The 27762-nt window shown below is 39.7% G+C and overlaps 1 protein-coding gene across 2 annotated transcripts; it reads left to right on the top strand.

Annotated features, from left to right (window-relative positions):
* Nucleotides 1–6996: 6996 nt before the first annotated feature.
* Membrin (golgi SNAP receptor complex member 2) lies at nucleotides 6997–27386 on the top strand. Of its 2 annotated transcripts, none has more exons than XM_067158375.2 (4): nucleotides 6997–7144; nucleotides 15008–15113; nucleotides 23682–23843; nucleotides 27065–27386. In XM_067158375.2, exons 1-4 carry the CDS (start codon nucleotides 7086–7088, stop codon nucleotides 27308–27310), a joined length of 573 nt encoding a protein of 190 aa, XP_067014476.2. In that variant the 5' UTR covers nucleotides 6997–7085; the 3' UTR covers nucleotides 27311–27386. The 2 variants fall into 2 exon arrangements, with proteins under 2 accessions (XP_067014476.2, XP_067014477.1); XM_067158376.2 differs by having other exon boundaries at nucleotides 7017–7389.
* The last annotated feature ends 376 nt before the right edge of the window (nucleotides 27387–27762 follow it).

The following is a 27762-nucleotide window of genomic DNA, read 5'->3' as shown; positions in this document are numbered from 1 at the left end:
TTATGATGTTTCTTAAATCAATCATATTTGTTTATATTTCATATTTTACTAATTCAACTGGACTTGTGTTAATGCAACTTATGTTAAATTGCCTAAAATATAGTATGCAGCAATTCGCTAACGGGGAGTGCTTTGATGTCAGGTCACAGCCTTGGAATTGCAGCAGTTTGCTAACATAGCGTGTTCTCGTGTTGTACAATATTTTAAATTACTAATAATGATTTACAATTCTAAATATAATGTTTTGGTAAGTAAATTATCTTTCTTACAATGTTGTTAACGTTTTATGATTGTTTTCTTCATTTTAAAATCCGAACAACAATATATAACATGCGTGAGCAAATTGCCGTGGGGCGTGCTGTCATGTAAAAATAAGGGGGCATGTGATGACGTGTTAAATAATTTATTCTCTAAAGATACATATAAATTTAGCTTCTTTTGGCATCACTGGACCCTTCTAAATTATTTTGTAGGCCTGCATAATTTTACAATTTTTCAGGCATCAGTAATATTCTTTACTCAACTTCTAACTATGCAATCATATCTGGGATTGTTTGTTGAATAATAATAATAATAATAATAATAATAATAATAATAATAATAATAATAATAATAATAATAATAATAATAATAATAATAATAATAACAACAACAACAACAACAACAACAACAATAATAATATTAATAATAATCAGGAAGAAAAGCATTTCATTTTTTGGTCATCTATTCACGACACCGGAGAACAGGATCATCAGGAGAATAATAGAAAAATTATGGAATAGTAAGTGCAACATTAAGTGGATTACAGAAATCAAGGAAGATATGGATGAACTATATATTACAGTGGAAGGCCTAAGAAACAAAACCGACAAAATCAGGAAACTCACAGACAAGCAAACCAGAATCATGATGATGATGATGATGATTGTTGTTTTAAGGGGCCTAACATCGAAGGCCCCTAATGGAACGAGATGGACGACAGTTAAAATTTTAAAACGTATCCACTGACTAGAGTTTAAAAAAGGGTGATGGAAAATGAGTATGAGATTAAAACTATCAGTGGATCTGATTCGCAATGCCTTATTTTGTAATAAAATAAGAGAAAATAAGGAATAAGGCATTGCTTGCTAGGACAGATATATATACGTACTTTACATTAGACTTTAAAAGAACACATTAAAATGCTCGACACAAACTAAAATGAAGTCAATGGGATAAAAGCGCTATTGACACAAAAAACACTAGGACAAAGGACATCATCACACACGATAAAACAGACCACTATCCCTCATAAAGCGGATGACGAGATCTGCTGACTGCTCATCATCTTGCAAGATAAGGGAGATTGTACTCGGAAGGTTAAGACTACGGCACAGATCGACCAGATCCACACACTCCGTAAGGATGTGTACCACAGTAAGGTGTTCGCCGCAGGTACACATCAGAGGCGGTTCCCCTTTCAAAAGATGCGAGTGAGTCAGGATACCATGGCCGATCCGAAGACGACATAATACCACGGCTTCCCTCCGCGAAGCCCAAAGGGAAGTCCTCCAAACCTTCGTTGTTCCTTTTATCGCTCGCAGCTTATTGGGAAGTGGAATGGCCTGCCACTCCATCTCCCAATAAGACATAACCAGATGTCTCAGCTGAGAGCGAATATCACTTGCTGGAACCTTGAAAGGCAACGGGGGCAGTGTAACTGCCTCCTTGGCAGCCTTATCTGCTAATTCATTTCCCTCTATGCCCATGTGGCTGGGGAGCCACAGAAACGTGATTCTGGTGCCGGCATCCGAACACCCGGCCAGCAGGTCCTGGATCCGCTGCACCAGAGGGTGCCGAGGGAAACAAGTATCAATAGACTGGAGCGAACTCAAGGAGTCAGTACACACGAGAAAGTGTCGGCGCTCACTGTACAGTGCGTACCGCAGAACTTCGCGGATAGCATAGAGCTCGGCTGTGTACACACTACAGGTTGCCGGGAGAGCAAAAAGAAACCTATCATTGTTGACAACAAACGCACAGCCCACCTTCGTATCTGTCCTCGAACCATTCGTGTAGACGGCGACTGAACCTGGATAGCGGCCAACAACGGACAGGAAGAGCCTCCGATAAATCGAAGGGCCAGTGTGCAGATCAACCAGAATCAACAAACAGACAATAGGAAGGGTGATTTCCGATGAAGAAAGAAAGATAAGATCAGAGAGAATGAAGAAGTACTGGGCTGACAGGAAACTGAAAAATTCTTTGTATAAATTGGCTAGAGTGGTCCAATGAAGGCCATAAAATGTAAATAATAATAATCATATGGCCTCAGCTACCGTGTGCAGACATTTCAATTTGATGCCATCTGGCTGTCTGCTCTTCAATTTTGACATTCTGTTTTACTCTGGGCCTACTAGATGGCAGACCAAGTAAACCGAAATTCTCTTGGGCGTCTATGGCTGAGATATCAATGAATTTTGTCGAGTAAACACCAAATGTGTCACCAGAAATCTTTTACATGCCAACATCCTAAGACATGGAGTGTCAAGTGAACGTTTTCCCGCCCTTCAAAAGTCCGACAACCTCTGCCAGGTTTTAACCCGCTATCTTGGGATCCGGAGTCCGACACTCTACCACTGATCCACAGAGGCAGCTATTGTTTGTTGAATGTTCCTATGAAATATGATGATGCTGCATTGTCACTTGTTGGTAAATATTCCTTTTCCATAACACTAGCATTATCTTTGCAGACTGAATTGTTCAATTGTAGAGCAGGAATAGGTTGTTGTCCATCCCAAGGTCTCCATATGATTACTACAGGCCTAACTATATGCAAAGTATAGGAAAGGAAGGTGGGTGGTTGCAGAATAGGCTTTGGCCCACAAGCGACCATGGATGATCGGTGGTCCGACAGCTCTGCGCTCCAACTGACCGACCGAGCAGAGGAGAGGTAGCCGTGGCTCAATGCCTCTGCATTCGGAAGATGGAAAGGGGCTGGTCTCCATTATCGGCTGTCCTGAGAATGGTTTTCTGTGGTTTTCCATTCACCGGCACTAAAGGAAATGCCAGAACAGTTCTAGTATAGGCCATGGCCGGCAAGCCCCTCACTTTCTCCGAACATTTTCTTCACCGCATCACACCTCCCTGGCCTGAGAGACTGTGTTACAGTCTACAGTAGGAGCCCCGCCATTCCCTTCAGGGATGGAATGAAGACGTTTTAGTAGTAGTAGCAGTTGTAGTAGCAGGAAGGGAACAAACAAGTGTCAAATTAAGTCATATATATATATAATATAATATGAAACAAGAGCTAACAGGTTTCCACCTATTCAATACTATTTATTGTAACCTAAAGAAAAATGTTACATATATTTGATACTAGTTTCAGTCTTGCTAGAGACCATCATCAGCCAAAATCATTAAAGTTAAGGCAAGACATGAATTATAATAGATAAAATTTATGAAACAAACGTGTGTTGCTGATATTCGGTGTAAGACAAGTAGAGAGTTCAATTATAAACACTCACCATGATCGCACGTCTTGTGTAACTTACCAAAGTTTTCTTCCAGTTTGAAGAATGCACTTCACAAAAGACCATGCCAAACACTTTAATACTACCACTTGAAGAATCTTCTTGAATTCAGCTCAGCTGAAACAAGTGTGAACAGAATAATGTTCTTCATTTAGCTCTTGTTTCACATTACATTTTACATTATACACATTATGGGAAGAGGAAGCAACATAAATGGGGGACTAGGACAAACATAGAAACACAAAAGATCAAGGACAATCTCCACATCTTCAAACAGATAGGTCCTCTCCTCACGAATCCTAGTTCTTCTACATCCATCCTTTCTCAGCCCATGATGAGCTTGTTTCTGCTTCCCAGCTTCATGAGGATGGCACTTCCCACATCAAGACTGAAGATCTGTCAAGATGGTCCCTCAATGAGTGTTGATGCCCAACCTCCTAATGAAACAACGTGTCGGCAGCCGAGGGAAAAATTCTGGACGTGGTCCACGATGATCCAAGGAAGACAGCTGGGGATGGTGCATGTGAGATGGGTGTGTCTCCCTATGTTGTAAACCGAACACTTAGGGAGCAGTTGTTGTATCCATACCATATACAATGCATTCAACAACTTCAAGCAACAGATTTCCCCAACCCCTGTAGGGAACAATTCTGCCAGTGGCTTGTGAGAAAAAAACAAAAAGATATTTTCTTACAAGAATTTTAGCCACTGAAAAACATGTATGCCTTAGGAGGTCTTCAAAGTCATGCATTTCATGTCTGTACACCTATTTCTTCATATGGCCCTAGATATAAAATTCCACTAAGGGATTTAAATCAAGACTTTGAGTTGGCCAGTATACTGGGCCATTTCAACCAGTCCATTGGCCTTAGAATGCATGCACAGGATGGAATGATACATTTCAATAACTCGCATATCTGGAGTGAAAAAATCTCCATATTGTAGTTCAGAGCCACTTTCAACAGTTTACATCGAATAAGTGGATAGGAATCCTCAAGGATACATTCATTGGTCCTTTTCTACTTCCACCTCATTTAACAGGCTGGCGTTATCTGCAGTTTCTCACAGACATGATGCCGGTGGTTATGGGTGACATTTCTCTAGATATCAGTATTTGAAGTGATACACGGTACCTGCATGGTGGTGCAACCCATCACATATCACAGGCTGTGCGACAGTATCTGGCACAGAGTTCCCAGGCCAATGGATTGGTCAAAATGACCCAGTACAATGGCCGACTTGAAGTTCTGATATAAATCCCTTGGAATTTTTTTTCTCAATATGTTTTTACGTCGCACCGACGCAGATAGATCTTATGGCGGTGACAGGATAGAAAAGGCCTAGGAGAGGGAAGGAAGTGGCCGTGGCCTTAATTAAGGAACAGCCCCAGCATTTACCTGGTATGAAAATGGGAAAACATGGAAAGCCACCTTCAGGGCTGCCAACAGTGGAGCTCGAACCCACTATCTCCCGGATGCAAGCTCACAGCTGCGTACCCCTAACTGCACGCCCCATATGCCCAGTCCTTGGAAATTTATTTCTGGGAACTTATGAAGGAAATGATGTACAAACATGAAGCACATGACTTTGAAGACCTCCAAACGCAAGCATTTGAGGCAGCAGTCATTTTAAGAAACACCACAGTACAAGGAAGTTGGCTTCATCACACCGAGGTGTGAATTTAGGCTAATAGCGGCTACATTGAAAACTTTTGTAAATCCATTACCTGATATGTATTGTGAGTACTACTTATCTTCATGTCAGACTTCTTCTTTTCTAAATCTCTATGAAAAATAATTATAATTAATAATATATGCTTTTAAAATAAGTGGCACCGGGCGAGTTTGCCATGCGGTTAGGGGCTCGCATCTGTGAGCTTGCATCCGGGAGATAGTGGGTCTGAATCCTACTGTCGGCAGCCCTGAAGATGATTTTCCATGGTTTCCCATTTTTCACACCAGGCAAATGCTGGTGCTGTACCTTCATTAAGGCCACAGCCGCTTCCTTCCAACTCCTATGCTTTTCCTATCCCTTCGTCGCCATAGCAAAAAAAAACTGGCTTACCTCAATGTAAAATGTTTTATTGTACTTGAATAGTTATTTGTTAAAAGGACACCGGTCACTGGAATGAAGGTTTCCATAAATCACAAACAGAATGTTCACGTTTCCCACTTGTACCAACTGACTTCTGTAAAACATTTTCATATTTGCTTATTCAGTTCATACCACTTAGCTTTCCATTACTTATCTGCATTTTTAATGAGTGGATGTCTACTTGTCTAATGTACGGATCCTTGCTAGGCAGATTTACACGTTCTTCCTGTAAGTCCTTGAAAGAGATGTAATTGAAAGGGCTAAACAACCTTCCTTTCGGCTGATGGATGAGATTTATCTAACAGAAATTATAAATTACATGTAAACATTGACTTTCTCTAGTTAAATTTTGAACTCAATGATTGACGAAATGTCGGTAACATGTTCTGCAGTCACTGCTTGACCAATTAATCTTATTTTAATTACATTCTATATATTCGCGAACTGTGACGTAATATACCGAAAATTACTGATGATGGTATTTTTTATGATCTCTTCAGGTATAGTATTATAGATTTTTAACAAGTGGCGAGAAATCGTAAAATTTTCCCACAGTTTATAATCGTCCCGAAAACCAGCGGCATCGAGGTGGTGTGGTGTTGACCTTCAAATGCCTCCAACTGAGTATTATTCTACTAAGACTGAATTATCGCATCTGTTATACCTATCTTCAGGTATAAATTCATTAAATAATCTGAAATGTACCATTAACTGTATACTCTTAGACATTTCACTCGTAAGTCCTGAGGACGCCAGCTTTTCGGAAGGGGCGTCGTAAATCTACAATCGTACACTCTTTATACTGCAATAAATAGGAATTACATATAAAATACTAACCATGTTATTACCTTTTCCATATTTGTCTAATATGAGACAATATATAATTTTACTGTAGTATATATTATATATAATTCGAAATATAAACGGTGATTACACGTAAAGGCATTCAACCAGACCGCCCCGACTCTTTTGTCTTCTATGTTACGCTTTGGTACATAGCACTTGTTAAATTCTGCCTACAAGGCTGCCAAACTGACTCATGACGATCTTCCAATGAAGAAATAAAGGGGCAATACCTATTTTTCTCACGAATGAGTAAAAACTAAAGAAATGAGAGAATAAACGTGTCAGATGGTGTCAAATCCTATTTCATCCGAAATATCCTTTGATTCTCAAACCATATATTCTTTGTCTCCAACACATTTTTGGAATCAAATACTTATTGCTACGAGAAATTTGAGATACCGTGCCTTCATTTAGAAAGAGCATTCTTTCATTGCAGGTTGTATTTTAAAGATAAAAGTGATTAACTACGTAACAGCATGCGCAGTGTATGCAAAATATTTCCTCACTGTGACTTATTATGGGCGTTACGGCAGGTTGCGTGGTAGTGTTTGTTGGACCGAATTGAACGTATGGAGTAATTGTCTACTGTTAAGTTTGTATCAGTGTATAGGATGAGAATCTGACACTCAACAGATGACACGTCTGGGTTATCAGAATTACGAATGTTTTTACCTATGTGGGCAAAGTGAATGGTAATTTGATTCTTCTGCATGACAGAACATAATTACCTGTTCAATGCTTTCCTATATCGACAGTGAACCATATGACTTGTGTTGAATGTGCGGTGTTCTTCTGAAGCGATGGAATCGTTATATCATCAGACAAATAAACTAGTCCAGGAAACTCAGCAATGTTTTACAAAATTAGAGAGAATTGGCGGTGGAGATCCAGGCCCTTTAGAAAAGGAGATCCAGGCGAGAATTGATACTATTACAAGGTATGCTGGACTCTTGTTATTGTAGTACTGAGATAGCAGCTGGTGAAATTCCATGCGTAACTTGTGTGACAAGTAGGTCTACTCATTAAATACATGTACGGTGTTCATTTCACACAATACGTGTTCATATAGTTTTGATTGGCATCATCATCATTTCCCGTTTCCAGCTTCCCGGGTCGGGTTGTGAATCAAGGACCTCCATCGCTGCCTATCTCTCCACCACTCTTCTCCTTTTTTAAGTACATCTTCTGATTTTCCTCCCCTCTTCTGTATGCACTCCCATACTGAATCTGTCCACCTCTTTTGGGGTCTTCCTCGTGGTCTCTTTCCTGTTAACTTCTCTGAAAAAGCTTTTTTTGGCACACTCTCTTCTCCCATTCTCATCATATGCCCATACCACTTTAGCGTTGTTGTTTCTATTCTGTCTTGACATTTCAAGATTCGTGTCCTTTTCCTTAATCTCTTCAATTCTAATTCTTTTTTTTTTTTTGCTTTACGTCGCACTGACACAGATAGGTCTTATGGCGACGATGGGACAGGAAAGGGCTAGGAGTGGGAAGGAAGCGGCTGTGGCCTTAATTAAGGTACAGCCCCAGCATTTGCCTGGTGTGAAAATGGGAAACCACAGAAAACCATTTTCAGGGCTGCCGACAGTGGGGTTCGAACCTACTATCTCCCGAATACTGGATACTGCCCGCACTTAAGCGACTGCAGCTATCGAGCTCGGTAATTCTAATTCTGTCCTTTCTGGTCTTGCCCTCGATACCTCTTAGGAACTTCAACTCTGCTGCCTGTATTCTACTCTCCTCTCGTTTTGTTGTAGTCCACGATCCATTTGCATAGGTTAGTATGGGTTCATAATAGGTTGAATATAATACTTTCTTACATTTCTTCGGGACATCTTAATTCTACAAAATACCCCTTACACTCTGTTTGCTAGTTGTATTCCAATTTCCTCGGTAATCTTTCCATCTTCTGTGATCACACTTCCCAAGTAGGCCTACTTGAAACTTTTAACCACTTCCAGAATTTTACCATTCAGTTTTATCTTTCCTTCTTCCTTCCTTCCTTCCTTCCTTCCTTCCTTCCTTCCCCTTTCTCTGTGCTTACTTTCATCCCAAATTTTTCTATCTCTTGATTCCATACATGTACTTGTTTTTGCACTTCCTTTTCATCCTCACCCCATATCACTATATCATCTGCAAACAACATGGCTTTTGTTGCCAAGTCTTATGAATGTCATCCATGACTATGAAGAATAGTATGGGAGATAGTAAGTTCCCTGTTGGAGACCAGTTTTATCTTCAAACCATTTTGTTTTTCCTATACTAGTCTTCACACTATTAACACAATTTTTGTACATAGCTTTTATCATTTGCAGTTCCACTCTGTTAACTTGTTTTCTCCTTAATTTATCCCATACCAACTGTCTGGGCACACTGTCATAAGCTTTCTCAATGTCAGTAAATGTCATCACTAGGTATGTCTTTTCCAAACTCCCATCTTTTCTCCATCATATATTGTAATATAAAGATCAGATCAAACCTTGATCTGTTTTTCCTAAAACCATATTGTTCTTCCATTTCTCCTTCTAGCTTCCTCCTCAGTCTTCCTTCTGATACTCTCTCAAATATCTTAGCTACATGGGCAATAAGGTCCTGACTGTAAAATACTAACTTTTCGAGGCCTTGGTTAGACCTATAGCTTATATATGTTTAATTTTAAGAGTTTTTGCATAGAGACTACTTCTTGCTGAAGTACCTGTACAATTCGTTAAGGCCTGTACGTTTGTAGTATGGGTTCTTCCTTAAATGTAGGCTGCCTGTTTATACTTTTTCTTCATTTTATTTTCAAATTCATCCACTTTGAGGTTCTCATTTTAGGAACAGAAATTATGAGTACGAAATAACTATACAGGGTTATTCAGCTAAGTTGTCCATCTCAAATAGTTCACGAATGGTTAAAGATATTGACATTTTGTTTTCACTTTCAGTAATCATCAATGAATGCTGATCTGCATTTAGGGCAGTCGCCCAGGTGGCAGATTCCCTATCTGTTGTTTTCCTAGCCTTTTCCTAAATGATTTCAAAGAAATTGGAAATTTATTGAACATCTCCCTTGGTAAGTTATTCCAGTCCCTAACTCCCGTTCCTATAAATGAATATTTGCCCCAGTTTGTCCTCTTGAATTCCAGCTTTATCTTCATATTGTGATCTTTCCTACTTTTATAAACGCCACTCAAACGTATTCATCTACTAATGTCATTCCACCCCATCTCTCCGCTGACAGCTCGGAACATACCACTTAGTCGAGCAGCTCTCCTTCTTTCTCTCAATTCTTCCCAGCCCAAACTTTGCAACCTGTTTTATTTGTGCTACATATGAAATTTGAGCTAGCTGTTGACCTACAGAGTTGCTTCACCTCCTCCTGACAGATAGGTATTCTCTACTGTGCTCATAAATACACTAGCCTGTGGTAAAAGCATGATTTAACACCTTTAATATTGCAGTAGGTAAGAACTATTTGTATTAGTGCAACATTAAAAAAAAAAGAAGAAAAAAAGTAAGAGAACTTGTCACTGTTTCCACCACATTCCTTTTGCTTACCGTCCACATGTCATTCAATTTTTGTCCACTCTCGAACAACTGCCAACGTTGGCTGTCCTGTTTATTGTACAGTATCATGATGTATCTGATACCTGTATTGAATTTTTATGTTTTTACGATTAGTTTAAAAGTTATTTTCATTCTAGTATGAAATTCATAAATCAAGACATTCTAGTATGTGACCAATTGCGCTGAAAGGGACCTAAAGTCAGATTCTTAATTTGTTTTTGTGGTTCTAAAATTGGCATAAGATACTGAGCATTTAAAAGAAAAGAGTTAATGATTCTAGGTGCAATACTTCAGAAGATATTAATTATTGACTGATGCTATTAAGAACACTGTATTTTGAGAAAAAAACATAATTACAGCTTTCACTAATTTGCTTAGCAGTTGTACAAAGTTTTCATGATACTGAGTCATGAATACTTGAACTGTTAAGTTTTGTTAAGAAGATCCATTGGTGGCAAAAGAAGTTAAAACATAGAAATTAAATTTTAACACAACAGACGCTTTTGTCCAGCTGTACTGTAAAATTTCCAGTGACATCTTTTGGTCCCTTTCCACACAACAGGTCAACATATATTCCTTGATTTGTCTCTTGTTTGGGTTAGGGGGGGCGCGGCTGTGAGCTTGCATTTGGAGATAGTGGGTTCGAACTCCACTGTCAGCAGCCCTGAAGGTGGTTTTCTGTGGTTTCCCATTTTCACACCAGGCTGTACCTTAAATAAGGCCATGGCTGCTTCCTTTCCACTCCTAGCCCTTTCCCATCCCATCATTGCCATAAGACTTATCTGTGTTAGTGCGTCATAGGGCAGCTTGTAATAAAAGTATCTTGTTCGTTTCTTTTTATTACTTGTGTTGACCCGTTGGAATCCTTCTCTCTTTCTGTGTTGCTAGTCGTTTTCCACATGTGTTTGTCTTGGGCCTTTTTTTGTGTTGAACTGCTGCGTAACTTAAGTTTGTTAAGAAGATCCATTAGTAGCGAAAGAAGTTAAAACATAGAAATTAAATAGCAGATGCTTTTGACCAGCTGTACTGTAAATTTCCAGTGATGTTCATGAACATTTCTGTAGGTCTATGGCAATAAACAAAATAGCGTGTTCGTTAACTTTTCGAGCATGTTGATAAACAACATTTCTTTAACTTTTGTGAATGAAACTTTCCATATCAAGGCTGAAGGTCTGTTAAGATGGCCAGTCAGTGATTATTGATGCCTGCACACTCTTGATGAAGCTGGGAAGCAGAAGTGAGCACTGGTGAAGCTACTGGTTCTGCTGTAGTAGAACTGATAAAGTTATCTTGACCATTGTGTACTTATTTCCCCCCCCCGTTTCTGCTTCTGTGCAATGAATATCAATTACTAAAGTAATGATTACTAGAATGATTACATTTGATGAGAAAAGAGCCAGTCCATTTGAAGGCAGTGGTGTATGAAGATTGTCTTTGACCTTTTTAGGTTTGTCCTTGGCTCCTCTTTCTTTTGCTTCTACCTCCACAGACCAGTTATTGCCAGTAAAGAGGGGAATGCAAGAAAATTATAATTGGGCTGAATTAAGGTGCATCCTCACCCAGATGTTTTCGTTAACTTTGTTAGTAAACACTGTTAAGGAACAATGTTCATGAACATTTCTGTATGGTAATAAACAAAATAGCGTGTTCATTAACTTTTCGAGCATGTTGATAAACAACATTTCTTTAACTTTTGTGAATGAAACTTTTCGTTAGCTTTTCGTGTTTTTGTTAACATTTCGGTTTGCACATGCACAAGGATGCAATTAGAGCACGCAGATTCATAGCGCAGAAAACGATGATTTCTTATTTCTTCTAACAATCGACTATCAAATCACAAGTGAAAGTTCTAATATACAGTACCTTTAATTCTGTTTGATGATATTTTAGCTGTGTTCTAATGTAGTTTCATTTCCATCTTCACTACTCGCTGAATAACCTAACCTATAATTGCTTGTATGTCATCAAACTAGGTAGGTTACATTAATATTTTCTTTATTTCGTACCTTTACCAATTTCTTGATGCTGTATAAATCTTTAAACACCTCAGACACAATAACTGAAATTGCTTGTTATGACACTCTAGACCAGGGCCTCTCAAATGCCCAAAATCTCATGCGTGCAAACTGAGGCGCAGAGTTCCTGTGCACAGTGCATCAGTCCCACTGGGTTCAGCTCGGACCAACGCTTCATCTCTGTGCTACTCGGCTAACCTCGGCTCACCTCGACTCGGATTTGGAGTGCTACGGAGCAAGTGAAGAAGAGGGAGACAGGCAGAGCGATACAGGCATGGGGAAGGAGAGAGACAGCAATATTGCTCCAAATCGAGGAGTGTGGGTCTGCACTCTGGTCAACCTGGCGAAGTCGTCTTTTGCACCGTGCATGCACCCAGAGAGGCCCTGCTCTAGACAAATATGTATAGGTATAAGTGAAATGTCACCAGTTGCTAGGAATCTTTAAAGTTATAGCTTATCTATAAAAAAAAATAGCCTGTCATTAGTGGAGCCGGCTTTTCGATAATCTGTATCATTACTCGCAATTTCAGACCCAGTTACTGTCAGCAAGAACTGAAAGTCATGTGGAGGCATTCTCAAGAGAATTTTGAAAACCTGGTGCATCATGAATTAAAGGTTCTGACATAAGTATTCTTTCCAAACTTAATTCCACTCGCCTTAACAGTATTTTTCTTCGCCATGTTTTGCGTTTGTGCTTTTCTCTGATTGTACTCGCTAAAATAATGAAAGCTGCAGCTGGAAGTATTTTCTTCTTCCTGATCCTCTCAATTATAACCTCACAAACAGTTATTTTGGTGTAGACACAATGTTGAAGAAGTTTGTTAACAAAAGTTTATTAACAAGTTGAGAAATGTTTTAATTTAACACTGTTTACTAACTTTGTTTCGTTAACATTGTTTATTAACTTTGGTGTGGATTAACCATTACAGTTACGTGAGAAATATTTTACTCAATTTCGATTACAAATTACTTTTACAACTAGTAACTTAACCAGTAATATTACAATTAGATTACTTTACAGAACACTGGTCTTAACGAAATTGCTGACTTTTTTTTTTTTTTTTTTTTTTTTTTTTTTTTTTTTTTTTTTTTTTAAGAATGGGGCCTGAGTGGCTCAGACAGCAGTGTGCCGGACTCTCGCCACTGGGAACCGTAGTTAAAATCCCTGTCACTCCATGTGAGATTTGTGCTGGACAAAGGGAAGGCAGGACAAGATTTTCTCTGGGTAGTCTGGTTTTCACTGTCATCTTTCATTCCAGCAACTCTCTCCAATATCATTTCACTTCATCTGTCAGTCATTAATCATTGTCCCAGAGGAGTGCGACCCTCTAAGATAAACTCGCCGCTGGATGAGGAAAGCTGGATGAGGACTTCATTCCTTTCATCCCTGACCTGGTCAAATGAGTGAAAAACAGGCTGGATTTTCATTTTTTAGCATAAAAACATTGACTGTTATCACTAGGTGATGATTACTTGGAACTTGCTTATCACTAGGTGATGATTACTTGGAACTTGCAAAATGCTCTTTTCCTATCATTATAATAATAATAATAATCGTATGGCCTCAGCTACCGTGTGCAGACATTTCGTATTTTAGTTAATGACTTTTTTTTTAGCATTTCAAATAGTTTGCAATTTATTTTACAAATGAAATAATTGGTTCATAAAATTCTCATTACTAATCCTAACACCGGGCGGGTTGGCCGTGCGCGTAGAGGCGCGCGGCTGTGAGCTTGCATCCGGGAGATCGTGGATTCGAGCCTCACTGTCGGCAGCCCTGAAAATGGTTTTCCATGGTTTCCCATTTTCACACCAGGAAAATGCTGGGGCTGTACCTTAATTAAGGCCACGGCCGCTTCCTTCAAACTCTTAGGCCTTTCCCATCCCATCGTCGCCATAAGACCTATCTGTGTCGGTGCGACGTAAAGCAAGTAGCACTAATCCTTAACCTCTTTGGCGGGTAGTACATCTTTGCATTTACTGAAAAGTCACTGTACAGAGATATTTGAAAGATTACCTGTGTTTAATGTCAAGAATGTCGTTGGGAAAAGTATGATGTCTTTGGAAGAACTGGAGAGTTTAAAAAGTACCTCATCCAGAATGGGTAAAGTTAGTGGTTCTGCTGTAGTACAGGGACATTGTTTTATCTATGATGGGAATTGTCTCTCGCCTGGTCGCCAGAAGCGCAATCTTGTCTTCCGCCATGCACTTTGCAGTAATGCGCTTATCGGCGCCACAACTTCCTCACCTTTGCAGTCTGCCGAGAGCTTCATCAGTGTCAAGTTCAGTTTAGTCAAGTGGTCACGTGTTTGATGCTCAGTGTGTTGTTCGAATGCCATTTTCGTTAGGTGAGCGAGTGTATATACATAATACCTTTGTTAAGTACAGGAAATTTTGTGCGATAACGCTCATTGACTCGGTGCCTGGCGAGCGCTGATGGTAAAGTGGTTGGCAGGAGACAGACTCGCAGCGCAGGCGACTGGGTGAGTGACAATCCCTGTCATAGATAAAACAATGTCCCTGTAAAACTGAAAAAAATATCTTGATCATTACTAATTTCCCCTCCCCTCCCTGTTTCTGCTTCTGTGCGATGTAGGTCTATATCAGTTACTCAAGTAATGATTAGTAGAGTGTAACTATTACAATTTTATTTCAAGGAGTAACTTACAAGTAAAATTTACATTTTGTAAAAAAAAAAAAAAAAAAAAAGTAATGATTAAAAGTAAAATTTACTAAGACTGTAAAAATTACAAGTAATTCAATTATTTTTACTCAATTACTTCCCAACTCTGGTTATTACATTTTTCCTATTGTGTGTTCTTTTTCAGGTTCCTATTATTGTGCATTTCTTTTAATGTTCCTATCTTTTTATATATTACTTCATTCTTTGTGCATGTTGATGTGAAATTTTGCTCCATACTTTTAGTAATAATTGAGCCATTTTAAACAACAGTTATTGTGTTAACTTTACTTCTCTGTTCGTTACAGTAATTGTGAGCGCTTGGACATCCTCCTGTATAAGGAACCAGTTCAACGTAGACAAAATGCTAAACTGAGAATCGATCAACTCAAGTATGACAATCAGCATTTGCAGGTAAAGAAATTTGTATTTCTTGTGAGTTATGTGTACAACCTTGTATGGTGTTTGTCTTACAGTTCATGCCTTTGATCTCAGCTTATTTCTTGTGCTGTCCAAATCCCGGCTGTGAAGCTCTGGTTGGGAGAAATTTTGAGACATTATTATTTTTATTATAATAATAATTAATATTAGGTTAATATTATTTTTATCATTATAGTGTAAATGTACATAATATTCAGCTCTTAGCTCATGAACGTAGATCACTCTTTATTATCATATTTGTTTTTCTGTTACTTTATTATGTATTGTGTTCTGTTTATGCATTGGCTTGTATTTTTCATTTTGTATTTTACTTGTTTTTCATTTTCTAACTTTTTATGCTCTGGATTTCTTTTATTTGTTGAGCTTCGCTTTCTTCCTTATATGTTCTCCAAATCTGTTATTTAGCTTAGTTATTTCTGATTTTATAATAGAATTGTAAATTCCTTCTAATTTACGTGGTTAAGTGTAAGGGAGGGCCACGAGTCCCAACTTCGCCACTGCTAATCTCTCGATTTAACAGACAGACTATTAGGAGTTAAGGGTGTCTGTAAAACCAAAAGTGTGTTAAATCATGGATAAGGAACTGTACTGACAGTAGAAGACTTTCTGTGGTATCGGTATACAGTGAAACCTACCTATATAGTGGCTGTTAGTATAGTGCCTGCGACACAGAAGGCTAAATTTAGAGGAAATTGCTTCCGCTTAAGAATCAGTGGTATGTCAAAATTTCCAAATCAATTCTTTGAATATAACACATTCTTCTTGAAGCTGAACCCATCAGAATTTCTGCAGTAACAATATTTTTGTCTAGCCTTACCACAGTCAAACTACTTCCACTCCACAGTTTTTTTTTTTTTTTTTTTTTTTTTGCTAGATGCTTTACGTTGCACCGACACAGATAGGTCTAATGGCGACGATGGGAAAGAAGGTCTAGGAGTGGGAAGGAAGCGGCCATGGCCTTAATTAAGGTACAGCCCCTGCATTTGCCTGGTGTGAAAATGGGAAACCACGGAAAACCATCTTCAGGGCTGCCGACAGTGGGGTTCGAACCTACTGTCTCCCGAATACTGGATACTGGCCGCACTTAAGCGACTGCAGCTATCGAGCTCGGTACTCCACAGTTTCATCATACGATTAGTTACAGTACGACCTCCTGTGAGTGGGTGATGCAGACAAAGACTACACCCACGGTATCCCCTGCCTGTCATAAGAGGCGACTAAAAGGGGCGACAAAGGGATGATGGAATTAGAACAATAGGTACTTGTGATTAGTACCACTGTGTAGATCACACCATAGGTTTGTTATTAGTAACATTGTGGGTGGGGCACTATGGGTTTCCAGTACCTGTATTTAGTACCGGTATATGCGGAACACCATGCGTTTACTTTGCCTGCGTTTAGTATCATAATGTGAAAAACACACGGGTCTGGGCATCGCCTGTGATTAGTACCACTATATGAGCGACGCCGTAGGTCTGCGTTGCCTGTGATTAGTACCCACTATGTCCGGCTCCATGGCTAAATGGTTAGTGTGCTGGCCTTTGGTCACAGGGGTCCTGCGTTTGATTCCCGACAGGGTCAGAAGACTTGCATCTGGCGAGCCGAACTTGTCCTCGGACACTCCCGGCACTAAAAGCCATATCTCTTTTCATTTTTAGTACCCACTATGTGAGGAACACCACGGGATAGTAGGGGTCCCTGTGATTAGTATCCCTAGGTGAGGAACGCCATGGATTTGCGCTGCCTATGAGTGGCACAATTATGTGAGAATCGCCATAGGTCTCCGTCGTACACACGGCAGTACACAGCACGCTCCCGACAAATACACAAGTGACAAGCTAGAGACAACAAGAAAATAATCTGACACAGCACAATTCTCCAGCAGATTGCAATTATGAGATAAGGAACATTTTCACCATCCCACTTCAGATAATGAGGCATTAAACTTAGACAACTTGACCTCGAGCAAATTACATGAAGATTTTAAAATTTTATTTGCCTCTTCAAAACACACAAACTCAAACCGGTTTTATTGTAGAAGTCAAAGTATGTTTAAAATATCAAGACATGTGATATTTTATTATAGACTTCTACTGATGCAAGTTTTATAAAAATGTACCATTTCAATTAGAAATAAGATGTTTTTAAAACTTACAAGAGCATTTAACATTGTAATACAGAAATCAATAGAGTAAGAGAGAGAGAGAGATATTGAACATCAAGATCAGTGACATCTCATAATGAACTGTTGAATAATTTTAGACTTTTACATTTCGCATCCAAGTACATTTTAACACTACTTAGAATTTGTCATCTGAAATTAGAATAAGTAGTGTTTTAACATTATCACTTCAGTAACTTCAAGAATCTAACATACAAATTTCTGTAACTTGGATATATTTCCTTCGACAAATAATATACAACTATATTGTACTGTTTCACTCATATCAGCATTTAAAGGCTTGATACTTGAATTTTTTAAATTTTTTCATCAGATTTCCACAAAATTTTGGAAGCACAGTGCCGATCGGCATATATGTTTTGCTACTCTTCAAGAACTTGCTCCATACTACATTTACGTATTTGATCTACGACTTCTTCAATATTTTCGGAACTATTGACACACAGTGCTGACCCCTAAAATTATACAGTGCCTCATGAACTGCAGCTGAAAAGTACATATTTGATTCTAGGCTTCTTCATAACATTGAAATTTTGACACACAGTGCTCCGTAAAGTGTTTTTGTGCTTCACAAACAGCAACTGATGGAATTATTTAAATTTCACATTTTATTTACCTGTGCATTGTCTTGTATACTTGTTTGTGATTGGCTGATGATGACCAAGAATACTTGTCAAAACCGGTACCAATTATAAATAAGTAGGAATGTAAAACATACATTTCTTATTTTAATAGCATTGAATGGTTGAACCATCATATATCTTCTTTCAACTTAATAGTAACATTATATTTTATTTAAAGAAGATCAAGGTTCTTCAGCAGGTACTTGCTACTTAGGGCCGAAACTGGTAATTACGTGGAAAGTCCACGTTCAGCGCCGACTGTCTGACTCAGAAAACCAGTGTGCATCTTGGACGTACCCTTAGGTTCAGAGGGTCCCGGATCCGATTCCCAGTTGGGTCGAGGATTTTAATCTTGTGTGATTAACTCTTCTGGCTCGAGGACTTGTTGCTTGTGTTTGTTCCAACAATCTCCTCTTCATATTCACACATCACACTACCAACCACCTCATGAACTCGCAATAGTGATTACAGCCCTCTGTATACGATTGGCGTCAGGAAGGGCATCCGGCCGTAAAACAGGGCCAAGTCAACATGTACGACCCAGTTCGCACCCGCGGCCCCACAATTTGTGGGAGAAAGTGGCAAGTATTAGATGCACATTGTAATGAATATTTTGAATGTGCATGTTTATGTGTTTCTGTGATCATCTATGGTCCTAGCTTCTTGGGGAATTTAACCTCATTCAACTTGTTTTATTAAGATATTTGGAATGTTACTATGTCCTTATCAAAACAATGTCTTGTTGTGAATACTGAGGATGGCCGTCGTATCGGCCGAAACTAGTACTATTCAATGAAAAATTTGTATTGATTAGGTGGTTAAGTAAAGGCTTTTAATATGAAAAGTGAGTTGTTAGTTTCGTTTTACACAACGCAAGCTTTATTTATTCGTGTGTCATTCGCTTTAAGTGTTAGAATGCCAAAGATAAAGCTTTAGCTGTCCATTGAAGGGAAATATTTCATAATTTGGTGACTTCCGTGGATGGTTAGATACCGTATAGGTTAGACAACAATCCGAACACAGGGTGACCCCAAGCTATATGAATGGAAGATGCAAAAAAATTCCTTCGGGTCACCAGTGGGCCGATTGAAACTAGTTAACTACAATAGGAACACTATGTTGCCATTAGTTATTGCAAAATTTGTAACTAGGATGCAGTTACTTACTCCGCAATTCTGGGAATTTCGCACCATCACTAACATGCTTCGGGACACATGGTGACCCGAACCGCGAGGAAAGTGTTAACAGTCCATGTTTCAGTGGCGTACGTGATGATCGGAACTATCAGCGCATTTACCAGCTTCAATTTCGTATTCTTGGAGATGGCCCTGTACCTCCATTCTTACAGAGTTTGGTAGTCGCCACACGGGCGAGGGCAAGGCATCTTCTTATCTCATCCGAGCAGCCTCTCTTGTTCAACACTAGAGTTCCCAGGAAGATGAATCCCCTCCTCTAACTCAGCTAACCAGGTTGTTGTTCAGCCTGTCCACGATCAAGACTTTCGTCGTGGTCTTATTGATTTCAAGGCCATACTCCTTGCTCGTTCTTGATAGTCACCTGCCCCACCTCCCCATGGGTGGGGGATGCAGACAAATACTACACCCATGGTATCCCCAGTCTGTTGTAAGAGGCAGCTAAAAAGGATGGCGACTTTAGAACCAGGGGTTTACTTGTGATTAACACCATTATGTGTGGAACACCATGGGTCGACGTTACTTGCGACTAGTACCACCTTGCGAGGACAATCATTCGTCTAATCATATAGGAACAGTACCATTATATGAGGAACACTATGGGTCTGGGCATTGCTTATGATGAGCATCATCCATCGGTCAGTTCCACTGTGTTCAGAATGGGTCTGTGTTACCTACGAGTAGTACCACTTTATGAGAAAACCATGGGTTTACGTTGCCTGTGATTAGTACCAATATGTGAGAAAAACCACGGGTTTGGCTGGCGCCTGTTATTAGTACCACTATGTGATGAAAACCATGCGTTTGTGTTGCCTGAGGGTAATACCATTATATGAGGAACACCATGGGTTTGTGTTGCCTGTAGGCATTACCATACACCGTGGGTCTACATTGCCTATGATTAGTACCACTATGTGAGGAACACCATGGTTCTGCTTTACCAGTCATTAGTACCATTATGAGGGGCCGGTGACCTGGAGTTTGGACCCCTTTACATAAGCACCATCCCAGTAATTAAGCATTGTGAATTGGATCCACTGATTGTGTTTGTTTCACGATCATTTTTTCATCATCATTCATTTAGATTCTAGTCAGTGGATACATTTGAGTTTTAATTTTCATTTCGTTCACCTCATACAATTAGGGGCCGATGACCTAGCTGTTAGGCCCCTTTAAATAACCATCGTCGTCATCTTGTCAGTCACTAGTATGAGCGCTGATTGTAGTATTGGCTGTGGCAATGGACCTAGTGATGACTGGAATTCAAGACTAACAAAATTAAATTGGCCCACAACAGTTGACTTGCACACGATCTGGCAGTAGTGCCAGACCTGTAGCTTAGATCCTTTTCAACAGAACAAATGTATGACCTAGGGTACTGTAGCTCAAGTAGATAGAGCTTTTTTCCATTATTTTGTTCTGAATGGCTTGTCCCCATTTGCAAATGGCTGACAGATGCAGAGATAGGACAAGATTTTTTAAAATGAAATGTCCAGTTTCCCCTGTCAATTTTGTTGTGACAGTGCTCCATAACCTTTCATTTGTCATTGGCTGGAAACAGGTTGAGTAGATTAATATTATAATAGCCTCCGTGGCTCAGGCGGCAGCACGCTGGCCTCTCATCGCTGGGTCCCATGGTTCAAATCTCGGTCAATCCATTTGAGATTTGTGCTGGACAAAGCAGAGGCGAGACAGGTTTTTCTCCAGGTACTCCGGTTTTCCCTGTCATCTTCCATTCCAACAATACTCTCCAATATCATTTATTTTCATCTGTCATTCATTAATCATTGTCCCAGAGGAGTGCGACAGGCTTTGGCAGCCCGCACAATACCTATCCTCGCTACTAGATGTGGGCTTCATTAATTCCATTCCTGGCCCAGTCAAATGACTGGAAACAGGCTGTGGATTTTCATTTTTTACTACTACTACTACTACTACTACTACTACTGGACATGGAATCCAGGGTCTCCTTCTTTCACTTCAGAACACACCGATTATAGCTTAGTAATAATAATATAAGATGCCTCAGTTGTCTGTACGAGGAGTTTAAAATAGAAATATGTTTCTATATCTTTTCATCATTAATTGACTGGCAAGAAGCTCTACAAAGGCTGATCGTAAGGCTTCTCATGCAATGCTGCTATGAACACTAAGCATGTTATGTGTCAGTGCTCGCTCTGAGCCTTAAGTAAATACCGTTAGTCATCCTCCAGTCAGTTTTATTTTCAATATATTTACAACTGGCTGCATCTTAATATGCATAAGAATATCACAAAACGACAAATACAGTCTGATGGTACTCACATCATCATCGTCAGCTCTTTTGCTGAGTTGGGACATTTTTTTATGGTACCTTATGTACAGGTTGCTGATGTTTCGAACATACTGCAGTATTCTTTATCAAGGCGACCGACTTAATTAGTATCTCTCTTCCCCCTGTGAGTGGGGGCGGTAGAATAACACCCACGGTATCACCTGCCTGTCATAAGAGGCAACTAAAAGGGGCCCCTGGGGCTCTCAACTTGGGAGCATGGGTTGGTGTCCACAGGTCCCCTAGCTGAGTCTATCATTGCTTCCACTTACTTGTGCCAGGCTCGCTAGGCTCCTTTTCATCGATCCTATCTGACCTCCCTTGGTCAGTTCTTGTTCTTTTTTCCACCCCAACAGTATTAAGAGCATTCGAGGCCTACGGAACCTTTCTTTATCACACCCTTCTTGGCCCTTGTCTTTCTTTGGCCGATACCTTTATTTTTTGAAGTGTCAGATCTCTTCCACATTTTTCCTCTGATTAATGTAAATAGAGGATGGTTGCCCAGTTGTACATCCTCTTAAAACGATAACCACCACCTCAGTCTCTCTTGGACCGATCTCAATAGCTGTAGTCGCTTAAGTGCGGCCAGTATCCAGTAATCGGAAGATAGTGGGTTCGGGCCCCACTGTCAGCAGCCCTGAATTTTTTTTTTCCGTGGTTTCCCATTTTCACGCCAGGTAAATGCAGGGGCTGTACCTTAAGTAAGGCCACAGCCGCTTCCTTCCCGCTTCTAGCCTTTTCATCTCCCATCGTCGCAATAAGACCTATCTGTGTCGGTGAGACGTAAAGCAACTTGCAAACAACAAAAAAAAAATCTCTCTTGGCAGCTCTTAACTATATAGAATTTCACTGTGTCTCATTTTATATTGTCTTGTCTCTGTGCCCCAGGTTCATGTAAATTCCAAAACATCTTTGGAACATTTGAAATGTATCTCTTGTTCGGCGATCAGATGGACAATTTCCGTTACTGTTCTGCAAGAGGTGCGCCTGTATTTTCATGATCCGTCCTGCCTACTGATAATTTCTGTATAATATACATTCAAGAATTGCTGGTTTTGTAGCCTTCATCTAAATTCATGTTTTTGGGCGTATTTACTATGTTAACTCATTTTTGTTCTATTGTTCTTTATATTAGCAAAAGAACTACCATATTCTCAGCATTATATGTTAGAACTGCTCAACACTACTTCAAACGTTGGAAATGACAGACTGTTAAACACACGAGAGTCACCAGATGATTCTCCAGAACACAAGCAAAACTCTAAAGAGAATTTGTGAATACTTTACAAGATGCAATAACTCCTGCGGGAAATAATGATGGCTCATTCAGATTTCTGCTCCTCAGATGACACTGACATGTTTTCCCGACTCTATCATGGTTTGTATTATTGTTATACCGGAAGGAAAGCACGTTAGCGGAATTTATCATTGTCAAGAGTATTGTCAAATCAAGATGAATTTTGTATTGAATTAATGGAATTATTGCTGGGAACATAATATTTTATTGTTATAGAGGTGATTATCATCGAATCGGTAATCGTTGTATGGAGATTTCACTCTGTTCTGAAGAGATGTTTAAATATCAATGGCCATGAGGTTAGGGGTGCACAGCTGTGAGCTTGCATCCTGGAGATAGCGGGTTCGAACCTCACTGTCAGTATCCCTGAAGATGGTTTTCTGTGGTTTCCCATTTTCACACCAGGCAAATGCTGGAGCTGTACCTTAATTAAGGCCATGGCCACTTCCTTCCTTCTCCTAGGCCTTTCCCATCCCATTGTTGCCATAAGACCTATCTGTGTTGGTGTGACATAAAGCAAATAGGAAATATATATATATATCAGTGCCCTGGTGATTTGGCCGTGCAGTTAGCGTCACGCAGCTGTGAGCTTGCATTCGAGAGATAGTGTGTTCAAACCCCATTATCGGCAATCCTGAAGATGGTTTCCATGGTTTCCCATTTTCATACCAGGCAAATGCTAGGGCTGTACCTTAATTAAGGCCATGGCCGCTTCCTTCCCATTCGTAGGCCTTTCCTGTCCCATCATCGCCATAAGACCTACTTGTGTCAGTGTGACGTAAAACAAATTGTAAAAAAAAAATAAAAAAAAAAAGAAGAAAATTAATGAAGATAGTATACAACTTGGATATACTATTGTTTTATACACACGAGTTACTTGTTTAATGTATATTGCAGTTGAGATGTGCTGTGAGCTGGGGTATTTGTGTTCACAGGCTGGCCTGCGGATGTTTCAACATCGTCAGTACCAGCGCCAGCAGGAACAGAGGGACCGAGAGGAACTCCTCAGTAGGCGCTTCACTCACAACAGCGCTTCCAGTGATGGAGACACCAGTATTCTTATAGACCATTCCTTACAGCACCACATGTCTTTACAGGTACAGTATTCCCCGCCTTACAGTAGCCACATCAGCGTTATCTTACACATTTAAAATAAGGCCTCCTATAGGTGTCTGTCTATGTTTGTGGGAGTTGATCTCAAGAACCACCAGATGGTTTTTGATCAGGATTTCACTTTTGTATGTTAAGGAAGGGTTAGGTGTATGAAACTTTCTTCTTCTTCTTCCTGTACCTTACTCTCATCATATGTCGGCTGTCAATAGGGACCTCCGATTCTTGTTCTCAGCAAGCCAAAAAAAAAGTGGGATTACTGTGTCCATTCCTTTCTCGTAGATTCCGTAGCCAAAAATGTTCTCCTTGTTCCCCTACTTCTTCCTTTAATTACCTTGTAAGATAAACTGAAGAAGTCTATATTTATAATTTCGAATGGTAGGATCAAAGTACTTAAGTTTATTCTTTTCTGATGTCTTGCGTGACCTCTAGCTTTTTCTTTAGGCGTCAAAAGGGAACCAAGCAGTGGTGAAGTAAAAGAAAAAATGGCCATCCGTGTTCTTTCTTGGATTACACTCCCTAAACCATCGATGGAAGACTCTCAAGTGTGTGCGAAAGAATTGTGGAGCATAAAAAGCTCTTCAAACAGTCTGCGCCGAGCGAGTTGGCCATGCAGTTAGGGGCGAGCAGCTGTGAGCTTGCATTCAGGAGATAGTGGGTTTGAACCTCACTGTCGGAAGCTCTGAAAATGGCTTTCTGTGGTTTTCCATTTTCACACCAGGCTGTATCTTAATTAAGGCCATGTTTACTGCCCTCCCAGACCTAGGCCTTTCCTGTCCCATCGTCGCTGTAAGACCTATCTCTGACAGTGTGACGTAAAGTTAATTGTAAAAAAAAAAAAAAAAAAGTCTGCTACTGTGTAGCTAAGTAATCCTTATCAAAATATTATTTTAAAAAAACTCTTTACAGTATATAATTTGCATGTACGTCTTAGGAGTTTATCATTGTTTCATTGAAAGCGCAGGAATGGTTTAACTATTGCAGAGGGAGAAAGGAGCAGACTAACAGCCAGTCAGTCAGTCGGAAGAACCTTGGAAAAACACGATATGCAGCTATGTAGATACATGAGGAGTAAAGCAACTAATATCATCTACAAGGAAATATTACAAGGTCATCACATAAATTCAAAATTAATCCTGTGTATAGTCAAAGTGGATTGCTTGTTGTATATACAGAAACTTTTCTGTACTGGATTATGGATATTTCTAGTTTTTTCAGTCAGTTCTTCATAGAAAATGCCACAGATTCACAGATACATTGTAGGTCTGGTTTGTGGTGAGCTTTTGTTTTGAAAGGTGTGTGGGTGAAACCATACACTGCCAGAGAGTTCGCAAAATGTCTGAGGTACGTTCATCTGACCGCTTTATTATGACCTCCATTTAATAGATATCCGGCCAGATATCCTTCCATTTTTCCTGTTCCTTGTAGATCTCTTTTGAGGAGATAGTAGATCAAAATTCATTTATAGGTGTTCAATCAGAAATCTCTCCTCTGCAAGCTCTTAAACTATTCTGGAGACCATAGACTTGAATATACCAATAACGGATATTAAGGAGCTTCATTTTACAACACTATTTTGGGATTGAAAAGTATGTTTAATAATATCAAAAGAAACTGAGCAAGTTGACCTCACAGTCAGGGGTGCTCAGCTGTTAGCTTGCATTCAGGAGAGTGGGTTTGAACCCCACTATTAGCAACCTTGAAAATGGTTTTCCATGGTTTCCCCATTTTCACATCAAGCAAATCTGGGGCTGTACCTTAATTAAGACCATGGCTGCTTCCTTCCCACTCCTAGCCCTTTTGTATCCCATCTGTGTCCCTGCAACGTAAAGCAACTTGTAAAAAATAATAAGTATAATAAAAACATTGTGTGCATTTTAATTTTACTATTAACTCTATACAAGTATGTTTAATTTCACATCATCATCATCATCATCGTTTTCATTTCTCCTCGTCCACCTCCTGCCAGGTCGGGGTGTTGATTGCACTTCTCCACTGTTGCCTCTCCTTCCACCACTCCTCTTTAATTGTATTCCAGTCCAGTGTCTTTTTTCTTGTACTGTTCTTGACAGAGTCTATCCATATTGTTCAGGGCTTCTCTCCTGCATCTTCATAACATGTCCAAACCATCTCAATTTATGCTTCTCCATCCTATCACTCAGTTTTTATCCCCTGTTTCTTTTCTGACCTCAACATTTCTTACTCTGTATCTCCTTGTCTTTCCCACCATACTCTTCAGGAACTTCATGGCACTGGCCTCAATTTTTCTCTCATCTCTTGCTGTCAAAGGCCAAGTCTCTGATGCGTACGTTAATATAAGGGGTTTAGTACATCTTGTACATTCTCTTTACATTTCACAGGAACATCTCTGTTCCACACCAGGTTTCTTACATTCTGGTAGAATGTATTTCCCTTTGCTGATCCCCTTATCCAATCTTGCATTATTTCACTTTCCAAATATTTGAAGTATTCGCCAACCTCAAGGTTTTGTCCCCTGATACTAACAATTCCTTCTCTTTCTCCCCTTGTCATCATTACTGTTTTGCTCTTGTTCACACTGATTTTCATATCATATTTCTCAATATTGTCAATTAAAGCCTCTAGTTTTATTTGCGCTTCTGTATTGTTGACTCCCCAGATCACTATGTCATCTGCAAACAATAATATTTTCATATCCCTTCCATATCTTGCCTTTGTTTCCTTTAGAATTTCATCCAGTACTATTATAAACATAATTGGAGACAATACACTTCCCTGTCTTAGTCCAGTTTGGTTTCTAAACCAACCTATTCTCCACACTGGGGTCTGGACACAACTGGAAAAATTCTTATATATTCCTTTAAGTAATTCCCTTGATTGCCTTTCACACCCTTTTCTTTCCAGGGTTTCCCACCCCTTTTCTCTATTAGCACTATCATATGTCTTCTCTAGACCAAGGAATGCCATCACCAGATCGATTCCATATTTCCACTGTTTTTCCATAGGTAATCTCATGGTAAATGGTAATTTCACATTAATAATATCAAGAGACATTACCTAGTTATCAGATTAATTCATTTTTTTTTTTAAACACTAAATTAAAAATGTATAAACACTACAAAATGTTTAATGTACAAATGAAAGTGCTAAATTTCTGATTTCAGAATGCTAGGAGTCCATAATGTCAAGAAGTAATTGATGATTTTAAAATTTCTTTCTCTTCTTCTAGAATGCAAATCGTGGTGTAGACGACATGATACGTTCTGGATCTGGCATTCTGGAGAACCTTAGGGACCAGCGATCAACACTGAAGGGTGCACACCGAAGGCTGTTCGACATCGCTAACACACTCGGGCTGTCCAACACGACGATGAGGCTTATCGAGCGACGAGCCTACCAGGACAAGTTCGTACTGATCGGGGGCATGCTGGTGACGTGTGTGGTCATTGCTCTCGTAGTGGTGTACCTCACATAGCAGGACATAACATAATACGTATTATATAAGACATATTTATCTGTTACCAGTAAAGCGAGGCATTGTTTTTGTTGAACTTGTGACTCTGTTATTTATCCCAGACGTGTGTCATTTTTTGGGTGAGGAATTAACTGCATCTGCTGCAGAAGATCAGAGGTGTACAGAACTTGTACAGCCTAGGTCATACGCGAACATACGTACAGACCCGTGCAAATAAAGGCCGATTCGCACATCTCCGGGACGTGACAGTGTCATCTGTGATGTGTCAAAGTGGTGAGGTCAAACACTACCGATGAGGGCATCTGCCGTGGCGTTCAATGCGTCTCTGTGATCCGTGCTGGAAATACACATTCGCTTGCCAATGATATTTTCTTGTTTTCATGAACGTGATTTCTCTCTTTTCTTCCAGTGCTGTAGTTATCTGTGTGTGTTTAGCGGAATTTTGATAGAAT

Source organism: Anabrus simplex, chromosome 14, assembly GCF_040414725.1.
Source record: "Anabrus simplex isolate iqAnaSimp1 chromosome 14, ASM4041472v1, whole genome shotgun sequence".
In the NCBI taxonomy this organism is placed as follows: domain Eukaryota; kingdom Metazoa; phylum Arthropoda; class Insecta; order Orthoptera; family Tettigoniidae; genus Anabrus; species Anabrus simplex.
Note: the sequence above shows the minus strand (reverse complement) of the source record. Positions and strands in the feature narration are given on the sequence as shown.

Bases quoted from the DNA above. Each gene is read 5' to 3' on its own strand.
- Membrin (XM_067158376.2), top strand. From the start codon at position 7,253: ATGGAATCGTTATATCATCAGACAAATAAACTAGTCCAGGAAACTCAG. The intron at 7,390-15,007 runs GTATGCTGGACT...TGTTCGTTACAG, and splicing joins AGAATTGATACTATTACAAG to TAATTGTGAGCGCTTGGACA. The intron at 23,844-27,064 runs GTACAGTATTCC...CTCTTCTTCTAG, and splicing joins AGCACCACATGTCTTTACAG to AATGCAAATCGTGGTGTAGA.